Source organism: Nerophis ophidion, linkage group LG20 (genome assembly GCF_033978795.1).
Source record: "Nerophis ophidion isolate RoL-2023_Sa linkage group LG20, RoL_Noph_v1.0, whole genome shotgun sequence".
Lineage (NCBI taxonomy): Eukaryota > Metazoa > Chordata > Actinopteri > Syngnathiformes > Syngnathidae > Nerophis > Nerophis ophidion.
The window spans coordinates 8,384,880-8,400,078 of record NC_084630.1 but is presented as its reverse complement, the minus strand read 5'-3'; the positions used below and the strand labels follow the sequence as shown (position 1 = coordinate 8,400,078).

Here is a 15,199-nt window from a genome sequence, read left to right as displayed (position 1 = left end):
TTAAGTGACGTCTTGGTGAAGATTGATGATCACTCATTTTTAGGTCTATTTTTTTTAAAAGCCTGGCTGGAGATCGACTGACACACCCCCCGCGGTCGACTGGTAGCTCGCGATCAACGTAATGGGCACCCCTGGTGTACAGTATCTTGAAATCCTTACTCTTATAAGAGCAGTGCTTGACACTGATTACATTTCCATGTACTAAATTTGTCTGATTTTACAAATATAGCTCAAATTCTACAACCCATGGAATTTTCTTAATCCAATTGTTTGGCTTTTGAAAAGTCGAACCAACACACCTCGATTATGCAATTGAAAACTAGGTCTCTCGAGTGGGTGCTTGTCGCCGAAGGAGACCTTTTCTTGTCGGGCATGCGCCGGCCTCAACAAGTACGTACCATTAAATAAAAAAAACGGGCTACATCTTAAATGATCAGGGGACTATTTGCTTCACAAATTAAAAGAATGCAACATTTTGACTTGAGGCACACTGCGTACGACCAATGCATTAGTGTGCATGTACACTGGGACATCACATGTAGGTGATAAAATAAAAGTAAACTATTTGAAAAATAAGACTAATTTAGTGCATGAAAACACAGTCGATGAGTCAGTTCTTTACCTTGCGCTGCTGGAGTCTACTCTTGTCAGGGGATTTATGGTTGCCAATTCAAGCTTTGTTGTACATGGCTGGACAGCACGGATGGCCACAAATATACCAACATAAATCCAATGTAGCTATAGAAAAAATACAAAACATTACAAAGTTTATAGTTCAGACTATATGCAACCCTAAATGGAGAACGCGGAGTTGGAATATAATTACAACACTTTATGTACATATTTATATAATATGTAACTACAAGCTCCATTCACAGACAGTCCCATTGCTTTTATGAGTGGTCGAGCGAGTCAAAAGCCAAAAGAAAAAATACATTTTATTTTTATTTGTGGCGGCCGTAATTCTTCCGTGGCGGGAAACCCTGGGTTAGGGCATCCTTAAAATAGCTTTACTGTAACAAAAAAAAGCATGCAATGTTCTTTTCCCAAGCCCCATTTGGTTTCACTGTAATGAGTAAAAATAAACAAAATGAGGACTTATTTTTTATTTATTTTTTTTCTCTAAGATTGGTGCAGCATCATAATCATGATTCCATGTGTCTTTGCAGTAAACTTCCTAGCTGGGCTCGAGCTGTGGTTCCTAAAATCTTTTATGTCACCGAGAAGGCGTGGAACTATTACCCTTACACCATCACAGGTGGGTATTTGGAGTTTTAGAAGTAAGTAAGCAGATTTGTCGTTTTTGGCGTTTGCAGATTCGGTCAGAATTCCTCAGATTTAGTCCCCCGGTCAGTGCCAACAAACATCAATCAACCAATCAATCAATCAATGTTTACTTATATAGCCCTAAATCACTAGTGTCTCAAAGGGCTGCACAAACCACTACGACATCCTCTGTAGGCCCACATAAGGGCAAGGAAAACTCACACCCAGTGGGACGTCGGTGACAATGATGACTATGAGAACCTTGGAGAGGAGGAAAGCAATGGATGTCGAGCGGGTCTAACATGATACTGTGAAAGTTCAATCCATAATGGATCCAACAGTCGCAAGAGTCCAGTCCAAAGCGGATCCAACACAGCAGCGAGAGTCCCGTTCACAGCGGAGCCAGCAGGAAACCATCCCAAGGGGAGGCGGATCAGCAGCGCAGAGATGTCGCCAGCTGATACACAGGCGAGCAGTACATGGCCACCGGATCGGACCAGACCCCCTCCACAAGGGAGAGTGGGACATTGGAGAAAAAGAAAAGAAACGGCAGATCAACTGGTCTAAAAAGGGAGTCTATTTAAAGGCTAGAGTATACAAATGAGTTTTAAGGTGAGACTTAAATGCTTCTACTGAGGTGGCATCTCCAACTGTTACCGGGAGGGCATTCCAGAGTACTGGAGCCCGAACGGAAAACGCTCTATAGCCCGCAGACTTTTTTTGGGCTTTGGGAATCACTAATAAGCCGGAGTCCTTTGAACGCAGATTTCTTGCCGGGACATATGGTACAATATGAAATGGAGGGGATTGTCAATCATCCATAATTGCCATCTTTGGAGGTGGTATCAGAGCCAGTGTGATACAAGTTGCTGATGAGAATTTCCACTTCATACAACTCTGATACGGCCATTTTCCTGCAATTTTGTGTGAAAATATTTTGCCTATACGTCTCTGAAAGAACCCAACCTGGCTACAGTTGTGGGCCCATCCCATCTTTGTTACAGTCCAGATATTACCTGAACCTCGGAAATTGTTTACTGTTGGCACTGTTTACACAACTCTAGAAAAGGACTTATTTTGAGGGCAGTGTGAAACGGGCCACACATTTTAGTTTGCTGGAGAGGCTGCTTGGTAGGGTCGCTCTGTCTTCCAGTTCCAATTGGGACCTCTCGGGCGATTGAGCTCCTCACCCTGTCTCTTATGCCGAGTTAGTCCAAACATCTTCACTAAACGTTGAAGGTCACAGCTTGATGAGGCCATAAGAGCAGTCATCTTCAAATAAGATGAGATTCTATGGCCCCCAAACTGTTGGTCCATTACCCGGTAGTACCAACTACAGGACACAGTTAAAAGGCTTTTCAAAGGACATATGGACCGGTTGAACAAACTCATCCATTATCCTTGCTAAATTGTAAAGTCGGTCCAGGAAGTAAACCATATTGCACCTACTATAATTTAGGTTTTACTAATGGTCATACGTGACGTGACGTTCCACGTCCCAAGAGCTAGCTTCTGTAGCCGAGGATCGGACCGCCAAGTGCCCTGCCTTCGGCTGTCGCCCAGCTCACAATGCACCCGACCTCTATGGCCCCTGCTATGGGTGGTGAGCCCATTGGAGGGGTGACCCACGTTGCCTCTTCGGGCTGTGCCTAGGAGTCTTGTTCACGAGTGGGGGAAGAGTGGATCGTGAGATCGACAGGCGGATCGGTGCGGCGTCTTCAGTAATGCGGATCTTGTACCGATCCGTTGTGGTGAAGGAGCTGAGCCGGAAGGCAAAGCTCTCAATTTACCGGTCGATCTGCGTTCCCATCCTCACCTATGGTCATGAGCTTTGGGTCATGACCGAAAGGATAAGATCACGGGTACAAGCGGCCCAAATGAGTTTTCAGGGCTCTCCCTTAGAGATAGGGTGAGAAGCTCTGCCATCCGGGAGGAACTCAAAGTAAAGCCGCTGCTCCTTCACATCGAGAGGAGCCAGATGAGGTGATTCGGGCATCTGGTCAGGATGCCACCCGAACGCCTCCCTAGGGAGGTGTTTAGGGCACGTCCAACCGGTAGGAGGCCACGGGGAAGACCCAGGACACGTTGGGAAGACTATGTCTCCCGGCTGGCCTGGGAACGCCTCGGGATCCCCCGGGAAGAGCTAGACGAAGTGGCTGGGGAGAGGGAAGTCTGGGTTTCCCTGCTTAGGCTGTTGCCCCCGCGACCCGACCTCGGATAAGCGGAAGATGATGGATGGATGGATGGATGGATAATGGTCATACGCTCCAGCAAATGGACTCTACTTTCCCAGGGAGACAGAGGAGAATAATTCGCCATCAATATACTGCATCACTTGGTTGAAAGTAGGGATGCACCGAAATGAACATTTGTGGCCGAAGCCGAATAAAATTTAAACGCTTGGCCGAATAATGAATGCAGTTTTTCACAATTTTTTTTTAATGTTGCATAAATAGCCTAAAATAAATATTTAGACATGTTTTTCAAATAAAGTATTTTTTTATTGAATATTGACATTTTTTTTAATATTCCAGTTGTCTTTGCTTTTCAAAAAAAGCAAAATTGTTCATTTATATTAGGCCTTCAAACAAAACATCCATTCCAAAAAAAAATACTGTATTAAAGTGGATAAACCAACAACAAATGTATTGTCCTTTTGGCAAAAGTCTGCTTAGCCACAGTAGATATGCTAATAATGTAAACAGAAGGCTTAAGTAAATCTCAATTAAGTGTGTGCTTATAACCTCATACATTTATACAGGTAGCCTACACAACAGGCTAATAATGTAAACAGAGGACCCACTAAATCTCAATTAAGTGTGTGCTTGTAACCTCATACACTTATACAGGTAGCCTACACAACAGGCTAATAATGTAAACAGAAGGCCCCAGTAAATCTCAATAAGTGTGTGCTTGTAACCTCATACACTTATACAGGTACACAACATATCCCCACGTCACTGCACGTTGGCTGATTGCATCACCGCGTCAAAAAATTGCGTCACACGTCACTATTCGGCCTTGTTCTTAACTCATTCCACCGAAGGCCGAATGTGGCTTTTTTTTTTGCCATATTCGGCCGAATATATTCGGTTACCGATTAATCGGTGCATCCCTGGTTGAAAGTTAAGTTGTCATCCATTGTACTTTAATCCTGTTGTGTAAAAAGAACATCCTTGTGAGAATGAATATAAAAGTCTAGGTTGACAAATGGTTTTACCGACTGTAAAACTACGCATGAACAATACACACGTTGCCCCCCCCCCCTCCCATAACTGTTAAGTCATTAAATTATTCAGGTGACATCATAACAAGGATATTTGATGCCCGGTTGAGGAAAGGGCTACATATAACACTCCATGCAACACACCGTGCTGACGTTTAACGACTAGATTCAGGTCTGATGGTGACTCAGGGATCACACTGGCGCTCGTGCTTGTGTTCATCACTTGGTCTCAGTTTGCCAAAAGAGCGGGGAAAACGCCAACATGTTACTGACATGATAATTTATTCAGCCAACAATGTATTCATACATGTTACTAATTAGATGTCATGTGGCTTTTTGAAATTGTCTAATTTTCTGTTTTTTTTTGTTGTGCTTTTCTGGACGCGGCCTGACGTGTATCTACCCTGCAATAGAATATACTGTGAGTATAAACTTCTGTCTTATTGTTTGCATCACATACTGATTAGTTTTGCTATTATAATAGCTTGCTTGGTTTCGAAAGAGATGCTTGTTTAGAAAGACATGTTTTTGTTTACATAACCATGATCATAACATCAAAGGTGTTTAATAATCAAGTTTATATGTACAGTATCGGACACAAGTTTGGACATACCACCTCATTCAATGTTTTATTTTCATGACTGTTTACATTGTAGATTGTCACTGAAGGCATTAAGAATATGCATGAACACATGTGGAGTTATGTTCTTTTAAAAAAAAAAAAAAAGTGAGGTAACTGGAAAAAATGTTTTATATTCTAGTTTTTTCAAAATAGCCACCCTTTGCTATGATTACTGCTTTGCACACTTGGCCTTCTCTCTGATTTTCAAGCACACCCGTGTAGTTAAAACCATTGCAGGTGACTTTCTTTTGAAGTTCGAGAGAATGCAAAGTGTGCAAAAAAAGTAATCAGAACAAAGGGTAGCTATTTTGTAGGAACTAGAATATAGAATGTTTGAAGTGGGATCACACTCCTCAGCCTTCCCGGTAAGGTTTATTCAGGTGTACTGGAGAGGAGGCTACGTCGGATAGTCGAACCTCGGGTTCAGGAGGAACAGTGTGGTTTACGTCCTGGTCGTGGAACTGTGGACCAGGTCTATACTCTCGGCAGGGTTCTTGAGGGTGCATGGGAGTTTGCCCAACCAGTCTACATGTGCTTTGTGGACTTGGAGAAGGCATTCGACCGTGTCCCTCGGGAAGTCCTGTGGGGAGTGCTCAGAGAGTATGGGGTATCGGACTGTCTTATTGTGGCGGTCCGCTCCCTGTATGATCAGTGTCAGAGCTTGGTCCGCATTGCTGGCAGTAAGTCGAACACGTTTCCAGTGAGGGTTGGACTCCGCCAAGGCTGTCCTTTGTCACCGATTCTGTTCATAACTTTTATGGACAATTTCTAGGTGCAGTCAAGGCGTTGAGGGGTTCCGGTTTGGTGACCGCAGGATTAGGTCTCTGCTTTTTGCAGATGATGTGGTCCTGATGGCTTCATCTGACCGGGATCTTCAGCTCTTACTGGATCGGTTTGCAGCCGAGTGTGAAGCGACCGGAATGAGAATCAGCACCTCCAAGTCCGAGTCCATGGTTCTCGCCCGGAAAAGGGTGGAGTGCCATCTCCGGGTTGGGGAGGAGACCCTGCCCCAAGTGGAGGAGTTCAAGTACCTAGGAGTCTTGTTCACGAGTGAGGGAAGAGTGGATCGTGAGATCGACAGGCGGATCGGTGCGGCGTCTTCAGTAATGCGGACGTTGTACCGATCCGTCGTAGTGAAGAAGGAGCTGAGCCGGAAGGCAAAGCTCTCAATTTACCGGTCGATCTACGTTCCCATCCTCACCTATGGTCATGAGCTTTGGGCCATGACCGAAAGGATAATATCACGGGTACAAGCGGCCGAAATGAGTTTCCTCCGCTATGTGGCGGGGCTCTCCCTTAGAGATAGGGTGAGAAGCTCTGCCATCCGGGAGGAACTCAAAGTAAAGCCGCTGCTCCTTCACATCGAGAGGAGCCAGATGAGGTGGTTCGGGCATCTGGTCAGGATGCCACCCGAACGCCTCCCTAGGGAGGTGTTTAGGGCACGTCCAACCGGTAGGAGGCCACGGGGAAGACCCAGGACACGTTGGGAAGACTATGTCTCCCGGCTGGCATGGGAACGCCTCGGGATCCCCCGGGAAGTGCTAGACGAAGTGGCTGGGGAAAGGGAAGTCTGGGTTTCCCTGCTTAGGCTGTTGCCCCCGCGACCCGACCTCGGATAAGCGGAAGATGGATGGATGAAGTTATTTCACTTTTTTTTCTAAGTACATAACATGTTTTCATTCATAATTTTGATGCCTTCAGTGACAATCTACTATGTAAATAGTCATGAAAATAAAACACATTGAATGAGGTGTGCCCAAACTTTTGGCCTTTACTGTATATATATTTCTTTAATTCTTGGTCATGCAAAATAGACCAAGGGTAATCCAGATGAAAAAAAATGTAATCATGCATCATTGAAATTGATCTTCAGCATCCTCCTTATCCTCTTATTTGGTTGTTGATACAATTATTTGGCAACACTAAGCATGTGTATACATGTTCATTATTTAACAAACACGAGGGTATTTCACTGTGTCATGAAATTCCATATACCAGTGTATTTTATTTTCAGCATTCAACTGAGGCCATGTCCTAATTGTGCGATGTCTAAGGAGTGAATGCAACTATGGCACTCCTCCACATTTTAATAACACACATGGCTGTGAATAACCCCATAGACATGTTAGTTATGTATGGTTATCGGCCTTCTTTTTGCATCTGTGTGCCTTTCATGCAAGATGACACATGTCGCCAGCATGAGTCACACTCCTTTTATGATGGAAAAGAGAGACAATGGCACGATAATGACAGAATCGGCATCCATGTGTTGATTCTAAATTTAATCGAAGAGACAGAGTTGTGCTATAAACCTGTGGTGTCGTTTGTTTTGGACATTCTTTAAACAAGTTACATCGAGTAACATCACATTTACACTTGCACACTTTGCATTGTTTAAGCTTGTCAGCATATTTATAAAGATAATCCTATTTTTTTAGAAGCATTTAGTTTTAAGAGGCTTTTGAATTGCAGATCATAAACTACGTTTTGAACCTAATTAAGGCTTTCTGTTATTTAGATTGATGGCTTTTTATGGAAGTTTAAAATATGCATTCTCTCTTTTCAGTGCTCCTTCCTTCCAAAGTTCTTCATTCACATAGTGACCAAATACGAGGACAACAAAGGCTCCAATGATAATGTGAGTGCAGTCTTTTGCTTTTGGCTTCCAGTCTAAATCCTTTTAATTTTTTCTAAAAGCCGCCTAAAAAAAACAAAAAACACATTTTTAAGAATATCATATTGCAGATATATTTATTGAAAGCACAACATGAGCAAAAACACCCAGAAGTTTTGGCAAGGTGTAATCCATTTTCAGGGGATTTGAGCCTGCCAAAAACTTTTCTCAAGCTCACTCCTCATTTTACAAATGTTTTTAATCAACGGTACAAGGTTAACTCTGGACAGAGTGATGAGATATTTGGTTAGAGTTTGGCACACAAATGGCTATATTTTTTCCCACTACTTTTGCCTGGTAGATCTTGACTTTATGCACCACATCTAAGTGGGTTCCTCTTTGACCCATGCACCACAGCTTGGCTAACTTGAGTAGAAATTGGCTCCCTGAGGTTTCCAATTTTTTCCCCGACATTTTGTGCATTAATGTTAAAATCCAATCGAATGTACTGTGGGTCAATGTTTGGTAAGCTATCTGAACGAAACATCCACATCTTATCTGTTATAGGTAAAATAGGAAAGGACTTCATATGGCCCCATTCCTGGGTGGATCCTGCATGGGAGGGAGGTGGAGGGGTTAATAATTTTGCAATGCAGTCTGCGGAAAATAATGGAAAAGTGCCACATTGCATAGCAACTGACACTGTAGTCGAGATTAAAAACTGCCACAAAACACATTCAAAACCCTAGTGCCATATGGCAGCTAAAGTGAATAGTGCACGCCCCAATTTGTTTTGGTCACGTTTCATGTGTCAGGTAAACAGTGACAAATGGGGCCACTGTATAGTATCAAATGAATGAATTAAGGACTAGTTAAAAATGGCCCCTGAGTTGCATTTTGGACACCATTGGGCTATGTTTACATAATGCTGCTAAAAACCCAACTACCTCAAATATCAAAGCAAACCTGTCATGTATTGTGTTACAATACTTCACTACTTTGAAAAAAAGATGCAAAACTATGTAATGTATTTTTACAAATTTTTGTTACCACCTAAAAACGGAACATGTCCTCAGAAATGACATTGTACAGTCATTTAGATCAGGGATCCTCGACCTTTTTTGCACCAGGAACCGATTTATTGTAGGCATTGTTTTCACAAAACAGTCTTCCATGTGTGACCGATAGATACAGCAAAAATAAGTGTGTGAAAAACAACTCAATTAGTAGGAGCCCTGGCCTTGTTCTTGTGCAATGAGATGGTCCCGGCTGTTTGATATGACATACCATCAACCTTCTCCAGACCACAGATGAAAAAACAGCCTTTGGCTACAATCTGGCACAATTATATTATATACGTTCATTAATGTGCATTGTACCGTATTTCTCGGACTATAAGTCGTTTTTTTTTCACCGGGGGTGCGACATACTCTGGAGCAACTTGTGTGAAATGAACACATTACCGTAATATAGCAAATATTATTTAGCTCATTCACGTAAGAGACTAGATTTGATATAGCCTGTTCTGTGCTAGACTGCTTCATCCCAAGTGCAGGACTAATAGACTCAAAAAGTCCTTTGTCCCACACGCCATTAAACTGTACAACTCCTCTCTGGGGCGGGGGGTACTAGGATGACAGGGGATGCAAAACAATAACAGTGCAATACGTTTTCATAACATGATCACTAGGGATGTCCCAATCCGATATTGATATCGGAAATCGGTCCGATATTAGCCAAAAAAGTGAATGTCGGATTTTATCGGACTGAATCTAAAAACTCCGATATAAGCGCTCCGATATAAGCTGTCCATTTGCCGCTGCAGCACTTCTATAACAGGTGACTGGTTTGATCACACTCCAACACAGTAGATGGCGGCAATGCCCCTTAATTAACGTTGGTGGTGGCCGCGGAAGAACAGCGTCTCTAATCCAGCATGCACAGCCCACGTGATCACAACAACGACAACGCGTGTGCTCAGCAAAGTGTAGTGATGTCGGCTGTGTGGAAGTATTTTAACTCACAGCATGCTTATCTTCTTAAAAAAAAATCTCCACATTATGCTCGGACTGCAGAAAGTGGAGGAGGAGGAGGAGGAGGAGGAGGAGTAGTAAGGGTAGTCAGCACTGACTATTTGTTTTATGCTCTTGTTATTGGAGTGATATGTTTATTGTGTTTACACTATTCTTCAGTGAAGACTAAGAGTAATTACTACATTGTTTTGGGCATAGTCAGTGAAACTGGAGCTGTGAACTCTTAATTTAGAGCAGTTGGACAGTGGACAATATTGTGTTGTTTTTGTGGTTTTTGTCCCTGCCCACAGTTGTTTCCAACATATGCTGACAGTAAAAAAATAACTGAAGTGAACTTGAATTGTTTGCACTTTAAAACGTTTTTTTTTTTTTTTTTTTTTTTTGGATTTATTTAGGTTATTTTTCAGGGTCTTCTAATTTATTTTTAATTTATTCTTTTCAATTGTATAATTATGTTGGTATTAGTGGTTATTTTGCACTTTAAATATAACATTTTGTTTTTATTGGATTTGTTGAGGTAATACTCTTATGTTGAAGGTTAAAATTTATGTAACCAATTGGTTAATAATAAATGGGTCAGTTTTTCCTATACCTACACTTGCTGACTATTGTTTTCTGTTTTAACACTACAACATCAGTAAAAGTAACATCACTTTATCAAGCCTTTTCTAACATTCTACAAAACAAAATAAGGAATAAATATATGTATGATTCGTGCCTATATCGTATCGTATTGATATCGGTATCGGCAAATACTCAAGGCTACAATATCTGTATCGTATCGGAAGTGAAAAAGTTGTCGGGACATCCCTAATGATCACTACTGCCTACTTTATTTTGTTATATTCTTATTTTACTGTTATATTTTTATTCCCATTGTTGCTTTTTATTTTTTTATTCTTATTGTAATATTTCACTATTTTGTTTCCATTTAAACCCCCATTATTTACTTTTTACTTTGATTTAAATTGATATCAACTCTGTACACTGCTGCTGGAATTTTAATTTTCCTGAAGGAATCAAAGTACTATCTAAGATTTCATCAGATTTAGCAATTAGGATTGACAGATTGTTTGGTAAAACGTATAGCATGTTCTATATGTAATTTGAATGACTCTTACCATAATATGTTACGTTAACATACCACGTACCTTCTCAGTTGGTTATTTGTGTCATAACGTACACTTATTCGGCCTGTTGTTCACTATTCTTTATTTTAAATTGCCTTTCAAATGTCTATTCTTGGTGTTGAGTTTGATCAAATTTCCCCCAAAAATGCGACCTATGTTTTTTTCCTTTATTATGCGTTTTCGGCAGGTGCGACTTACAGTATACTCCGAAAAATAAGGTAATGGATATAATAAATGCCGACTTCCTCTCAAGTTTTATTCTCCATCTATGAACAAGGTCATTGGTGTGTCAAGTGGAACAGGCGAAAATTAGGTCGGCGAAAATGCAGTCGTTTGTAAAGGAAATTTTCTCTGCGGCCCGGTGGTTGGGTACCAGTGATCTAGATCAGGGGTAGGGAACCTATGGCTCGCGAGCCAGATGTGGCTCTTTTGATGACTGCATCCGGCTCTCAGGTAAATCTGAGCTGACATTGCTTGAATAATTCCACTTCTAATCACAGCGTTAAAAACCATGTTGAAAATATAAAAGTCTCGTGCATTTTTAATCCATCCATCTGTTTACTACGGCACCTGTTCAAGAAGTTGCGTTAATGGTAAGAAGTTATTTATTTATTATTGGTTAGTGTAGGGGCTTGCCCTCCTGGGGGTTCTTCAGACCACCAAGCACCGGCATGAGCGCCTGTTTCGGGGTTACAATATTGTTTTATTTTTCAATAAGTCTCTGTTGCGTTCCAGCAATTGTCTTTTTCTCTTTCGTTCTCGCTCGCCCTCCAGGCAACCCTGTCTCTCCTTCTGGCTGCTGCTTATAACATAGCGACAGGTGATTGGATAACAAGGCCCAGGCGGGCCATAAACGCACCTGTCGCTGATTTCGAGGCTGGTCCTGGCAGAACCCCCCTTCAGCGCAGGCCACGCCCCCTCCACAGTTAGCTTCAGAATAACAATGTTCTTTAAGAATAAGAGACCAATATACTGTAGAAATGTTGGTCTTACTTAAAAATGCGCGCGTTTAGTTGTGTTCAGTGTTAAGAAAATATTATCTGGCTCTCACGGAAATACATTTTAAACTATTTGGCTTCTTGGCTCTCTCAGCCAAAAAGGTTCCTGACCCCTGATCTAGATGAATGGTTCTCAAAAGTTATACCAAGTGTCACCTTCAAAAATGTTTGCTTTTAAAGTACCAACATGTGTGCTGCCTTGCACTTATTGTCACGGTTTAGCTTTAAATATATGGCTTTTGGCATGTTCAGTAAGTTAAACGTTACCATTTCAGAAATATGAATGACATTTTGTCATTGAAACATTTGTGTTCAGTTATTTCATACGTAACAATGTCTCAAACTAAGAAAAACAAAAACGCTGATCCTCCTAAAATCTTGTGTACGACGAGTGATACTTTTTTCAACTACTGGACTTGGAACATTGAATGTTTTTCGATCCTAATGGGATGCCCCAAAAAGTGGACTTCTTTTCAGTTGATTGCCACAATAATAAACTGCATTATACCTGTTTTGGTGTGCTTTTCAGGACATATTACTATTATACAAAAATACACTAATGCCCTTACATACACACCAGAGCTGAAGAAAAATTGCAATTTTTTGGAACTTTTGCCAATCCACAATTCCTGTGCGAGACTCGTCTTCCATCTATTCCGCCTATTAAAGCCCTCTTAAAAAGAGAGAAATGTTTTATATACATGCTATTATGTATTAACCGGCACATTCATAACATATTATAATTACGGTATTTTGGTCATTTTAAGCATTGCCATAACAGTTTATCTGGGCTTATTGATTTCACAAAGCGCATAGCAACGAACGCTACTTCCATCTACGAGTACGTGTTCTGTTTGCTACCACAAACCATGGCAGCCGACCACAACTACTTTGGAATAAATAAGAATCCAAAACATTTTGAACTTGACTGTGTAGGATTTTAGAAGCTAAGCAGGCAAGAAGAAAAAGTGAAACGTCAAAGCGGATGGGTGGCCGAGAATAATGGGAATTACATTGTTGGGGATACAACATTTACATGAGCATGACTTGGTTGTGTAGCAGCTGCACACTCACCATTGACACAAAACGCATTGTGTATGTCAGGGGTGCCCTCACTTTTTCTGCAGGCGAGCTACTTTTCAATTGACCAACTCGAGGGGATCTACCTCATTTATATATATCATTTATATTTATTTATTTATGAAAGAGACATTTTTGTAAACAAGTTAAATGTGTTTAATGATAATACAAGCATGTGTAACACATATAGATGTCTTTCTTTCACAAAGACGAGAATATAAGTTGGTGTATTACCTGATTCTGATGACTTGCATTGATTGCAATCAGACAGTAATGATGATAACGCCCACATTTTCAAATGGAGGAGAAAAAAAGTTGTCCTTTCTGTACAATACCACATGAAAGTGGTTGGTTTTTGGCATCTAATTCATCCAGCTTCCATACACTTTACAAGAAAAACATTGGCGGCAAATTCCGTAGCTTGCTTGATTGACATTCACGGCACCCGAGGGTCTTGTGAGATGACGCTGGCTGCTGCCAGTTCATTATTATGAAAAAATGACAGAGAGGAAGGCGAGAAACACTTTTTATTTCAACAGACTTTCACGCCGTCCCTTCCGTCAAAACGCTGAAGGCCGATTGCACATTTCCTATCTTCACAATAAAAGCCCTGCTTCATGCTGCCTGCGCTAACAAAATAAGAGTCTCAGAAAGCTGGTGTGCACAAGTGATGTGCACGCCAGTTTTCTGAGGGATCCCTTCTGCACGCCAGTTTTCCGAGACTCTGTATTTAGTTAGCACAGGCAGCATGAAGCAGGGCTTTTATTGTGAAGATAGGAAATGTGCAGTCGGCCTTTAGAGTTTTGACGGAAGGTACGGCGCGAGAGTCTGTTGAAATAAAAAGTGTTTTCCTCCTTCCTCTCGGTCATATTTTCATAATAATGATCTTGCAGCAGCCAGCGTCATCTCACAAGACCCTCCGGTACCGTGAATGTCATTTAAGTGACGTCTTGGTGAAGATTGATGATCACTAATTTTTAGGTCTATTTTTTTTTTTTTAAAAGCCTGCCTGGAGATCGACTGACACACCCCCCGCGGTCGACTGGTAGCTCGCGATCGACGTAATGGGCACCCCTGGTGTATGTAGTGAGACTGCATCAAAACAAAATAGTTTGTGCCAACAAACTCTGCAGTGGTAGAAACTTTTTTTCCACCTACCCAAAATCCACTGGAAAAGATGCTCCAGACCAACTGGTCCAGATGGCCCACTGTCCATGGAGTAAGTCACCATATTGATTTTGATACCTGGAGCACATAGTGCTCGATATTGCAGCAGTATAAAGTTGAGCAAACAAAAAAGGTAATACAGATTGACCTAAATGAAAGGTAATGCAGATTGGCCTGTCACATTGTATTGTGAGTGAGAAGCAAGGCACTGTCACTACACCAGAAAAGTAGTGTTGGGGTTAGCTCCTACAAACCCATATCGCTATAGCGTGGTTAATATGCAGGCCAGGGCATGTAAATGGGGCGTTGTTGGCGTTTTTGTTCAGAGGGGTTCATGGCAGAACTCTAGTATAATCTCCATTCACCGCATTGTTAGCCCACTCAAGACATGTGTTCTTGTCTTAAATAAACATTGTGTATGATGGGCAAAATTCCCAAAAAGTACGGTTTCTCTTTACGCAAAATGTGAGTATACATGCGGTACTAGCCCTGAGAGAGGAAAATGGAACTAAAGCGGGAAGGAAGGGTGCAAGTGGAGGGGGAAACATGTATGTGGTCCGGAAATGAGTGGGTGTAAAAGAGGCCCTGTGCACTATTTGAACAGAGGGTGCTGCGCATGAAGAATTTCACATGTTCTGGTCAAAATCAAATTGGTGTATATACAAACACATACACACTTTAAAGGACCAATGATTATTCTAAAACACATTTTCAGTAACATTCTTCTTTGATCTAGAGCAGTGGTTCTCAACCTTTTTTCAGTGATGTACCCCCTGTGAACTATTTTTTTATTTCAAGTACCCCCTAATCAGAGCAAAGCACTTTTGGTTGGAAAAAAAAAAAAGATCAAGAAGTAATACAGCACTGTCATCAGTTTCTGATTTATTAAATTGTATAAAAGTGCAAAATACTGCTCATTTGTAGTGGTCTTTCTTGAACTATTTGGAAAAATACATAGAAAAATAACAAAAAACTTGTTGAAAAATAAACAAGTGATTCAATATTAAAGATTTCTACACAGGAGTAATCAACTTAAAGTGCCCTCTTTGGGGATTGTAATAGA

At 41.4% G+C, this 15,199-nt stretch overlaps 1 protein-coding gene across 1 annotated transcript in view; it reads left to right on the top strand.

Moving 5' to 3' along the window:
• The window catches only part of LOC133539245 (cytoplasmic phosphatidylinositol transfer protein 1-like), an 89,653-nt gene that overhangs the window by 44,580 nt on the left and 29,874 nt on the right, over positions 1-15,199 (top strand). Inside the window, exons 3-5 of the mRNA XM_061881418.1 lie at positions 1,170-1,258; positions 4,906-4,913; positions 7,681-7,752. Coding sequence (XP_061737402.1) covers positions 1,170-1,258; positions 4,906-4,913; positions 7,681-7,752 — 169 coding nt within the window. The remainder of the gene's footprint in view (positions 1-1,169; positions 1,259-4,905; positions 4,914-7,680; positions 7,753-15,199) is intronic.